General features: G+C 41.9%; 1 protein-coding gene across 1 annotated transcript; it reads right to left on the reverse strand.

Annotated features, from left to right (window-relative positions):
* Positions 1–1,059: 1,059 nt before the first annotated feature.
* LOC103720699 (calmodulin-binding protein 25-like) lies at positions 1,060–2,474 on the reverse strand. The gene has a single exon (XM_008810532.4). The coding sequence runs from the start codon at positions 2,053–2,055 to the stop codon at positions 1,507–1,509; it is 549 nt and encodes a 182-aa protein (XP_008808754.1). The 5' UTR covers positions 2,056–2,474; the 3' UTR covers positions 1,060–1,506.
* Positions 2,475–2,995: the final 521 nt, after the last annotated feature.

A 2,995-nucleotide genomic window follows, 5' to 3' on the forward strand; every position in this document is an offset into this window, starting at 1 on the left:
ATCATCCCCACGAGAGCATTTTGTCAGCTGCATGTTTCACTGCATGCAATCAGTTAATGACTATGTAATGACATTATAATCTTCTCACGAGCTAAGGTCAAGAGCACACGTCAAAGTCCCCAGGATGTAACCTGATTCTAATGACCCTGGAAGTCAACCGATACATCACCCTCACAGGGCCTAACTTGTGGAGGATTGTGGAGTGGTATTTGGTTAACGACAACAACTACTGTGTCTGGCTTTGGTCGTCTGAAATGGTGGCTGGAATCACGGTGGAATGGGATTGCATCAGAACCCGTTAATTTACGCACTCTTCTCCCCGTACGATTTTGACCTGCACTCATCTAAAACAACCACTGGATTAAGGAGCTGCCCATTTGAATCCAGAACATTGTGGTCTCTGGTCGGGCAACTAGTGCAGGAAAGTCTCTATACTGTTGATCTTATGTCAATTAATTGCAAGGCATCTAAACCAACACCTGAAAGAACATATATTATGATGTAAACTTAGTTGACTCCGCATTCAAACCAATGGACCTGAGTTTGGCTCTCATATGTCAGAAGATAAAGCTTCACTTTGTACATAACAAGTGCTTACTATGAAAAAGATGCAATCTTGATCTCGAGTTATGGGATGTTTTTAGTTATTTATTTGAAGAAATAATATCCTTTGAATGACAAGTATCCCTATGGTTTTGCAATAATGGATGGAAGACATTTAACTTGATATATATTTCTTTGAGACAACTCACAAAAAGGCATGATAACAACTCAATGATACACATATCTGATATCCCCCATCATCAGCAATGATACAATATCCAAACTGCCATAGCTAGGACTTTCTTTGGAAGATTATAATCTAATAATTGAGCAATGATGCACATCACTGGTGCCCATATCCATTCAACTATGGATTCGGGTGCGCCTCCTTGCTTCCTGCATCATCAATTGAATCAGATATTGCACAGTTCTCAAAGCTTTTTTTTTTTTTAAAAATCTATCTGCACAGAAGTCGAAGCGGCTATTGCAGAACTAAATAGTTGATGCCACAAAAAAAAAAAGAAAAAAGGTGAATCATTCTTAGGTCTAAAAGATACAACCATCTTCTACCTAAATATCATTTTGGAAGACTTTTGCCTCACTTTAATCGAAGTGCGCTGTTAATCCATTCATCAAGTCTCAGAAGATCTTGACAGCATCCCTATGAAAACGACACAGACCGTCCATACTATTTTCCATGTCCCATATACTAACACTATCATAAACTTCCACAAGCCACCATAAAAGGAAAATAAAAACAACAACATAAAGTCCCGAATCGGCGCCACCCCAACCCAACGTACATATACCATAGGGGAACACAACGTCCGCTCTACAAACCACATCTATCCGATCCGCATCAGACGTCTGATAAAAACGAGTAAGTCAACACTAAAAAAACCAAAGATTTTTGTTTTTGTCTTAAATATTTTTTTCTACTTTCTTACACCACGCTCCACGACTCTAGAGTGCGAAGCTCGCGAAGGGGTCGAAGTCGATCACCGGGCCGCCGACCGCAGCACCCGGTCCCAACAGACCATCCCGGTCGAGCAAGAAGCCGGAAGCGTGGAGTGTCGGCAGGCAGCTCTGCTGCAGGGCCCCCAAACCCACGGCGGGCCGCAGCGGCTCGGGCTTGAGCACCGGCTCGACCGGCATGCCCGCGTTGTCAAGCCGGACGCCGGTCACCTGCTGGACCATCTGGCGGAAGTTGGCCGGGTCGGCGTTGATGTAGGTTGTCGGCAACCGCTTCGACGCGCGGGACTTCCGCTTCGAGATCTTGCCGGAGGGGGGGCAGGGGATGGGATTCCGGCGGCGAGACGAAGGAGAGTCGCGATCGGCAGCGGGGATGCGGTGGAGGAAGGATGAGATTGCGGCGGCGGTGGCCGAGGATGAGGGAGGTGAGTTGTCGGAGGGCGAGATCTGGAGGGCTTTGGTGAGGGCTTCGTTTTCGCGGGCGAAGGTTTCGGAGATCCAGGACGTCCGTGGCTCCACCGTCGAGCAGTTGTTGGCCATGCCCGAAGGATTCGATGCTGACTTCTATCGAAGAGATTTTTAGTAGTAAGAGCAAGGGCGAAGGAGATAAGAGAGGCAGTAGTTTTAAAGAGAGCCGGGGGGCGAAGGAGATAAGGGAGGTAGTAGTTTTAAAGGGAGCAGGGGATTCTTGTCTCGCTCTAGTGGCTCATTTAATATGGCGGTGGATGAAACCGCGCTGCCACGTATCTCGTCGAGGCGGAAGCCGAGGTAACCGCAATTTGGTATAAATCTCAGGTTCGATTGTTATTTATTTTTAGATAATTGTACGCCTACCTTCAAAGAACTTGTTTGTGTATTTCTAAGGAATTGAACTAAAACTACTGTAAAATTCATAAATTAAGCTATTCATTTAAGTATAATTCTATATCAACTAATTATTATGCAGTCTAATTTTGTAGAAAAAAAAGAATTATTTGTATATTCCTACAGAATTGAATTAAAAATTTTGTAAAATTCATAAATTAAGCTATTCATTTAATATGATCCTGTATCAACTAACTAATATGCAGTCTAATTCTATTAAAAAAAACTTCATAAATTTTTCTTCCTACAGCCCAAAAAGATAGAATATAAGTTGAATTTGGACTGATTCTTAGAAATGCATAAAACATGCCCCAACAAATTTAATTTTTATAAAATTTTTAGCATAATTTATTGGAAATACCCAAAACAGCTCTAAAATTTATTTTAATTCAACACTTTAATCCATAATTTAATAGAATATTAGTCAAATTAAAAATAAAAATAATTGAAATAATTATAAGTGGTATAACAGCAATTCAATGATATAAAAAGAATATGTGTATTTTAATATAAATAAAGATGGCTTGATTTAGCCTGAACGCATCTCATTTGTGGCCTCGTTCTCAGAGATGCTTGCATCATCCCCACCTAGGTTGTCAATGTGGGGTGTACCGGT

This window comes from Phoenix dactylifera, unplaced genomic scaffold, assembly GCF_009389715.1.
Source record: "Phoenix dactylifera cultivar Barhee BC4 unplaced genomic scaffold, palm_55x_up_171113_PBpolish2nd_filt_p 000360F, whole genome shotgun sequence".
Taxonomy (NCBI): domain Eukaryota; kingdom Viridiplantae; phylum Streptophyta; class Magnoliopsida; order Arecales; family Arecaceae; genus Phoenix; species Phoenix dactylifera.

Coding starts and splice junctions, on each gene's coding strand:
- LOC103720699 (XM_008810532.4), bottom strand. CDS start 2,055: ATGGCCAACAACTGCTCGACGGTGGAGCCACGGACGTCCTGGATCTCC.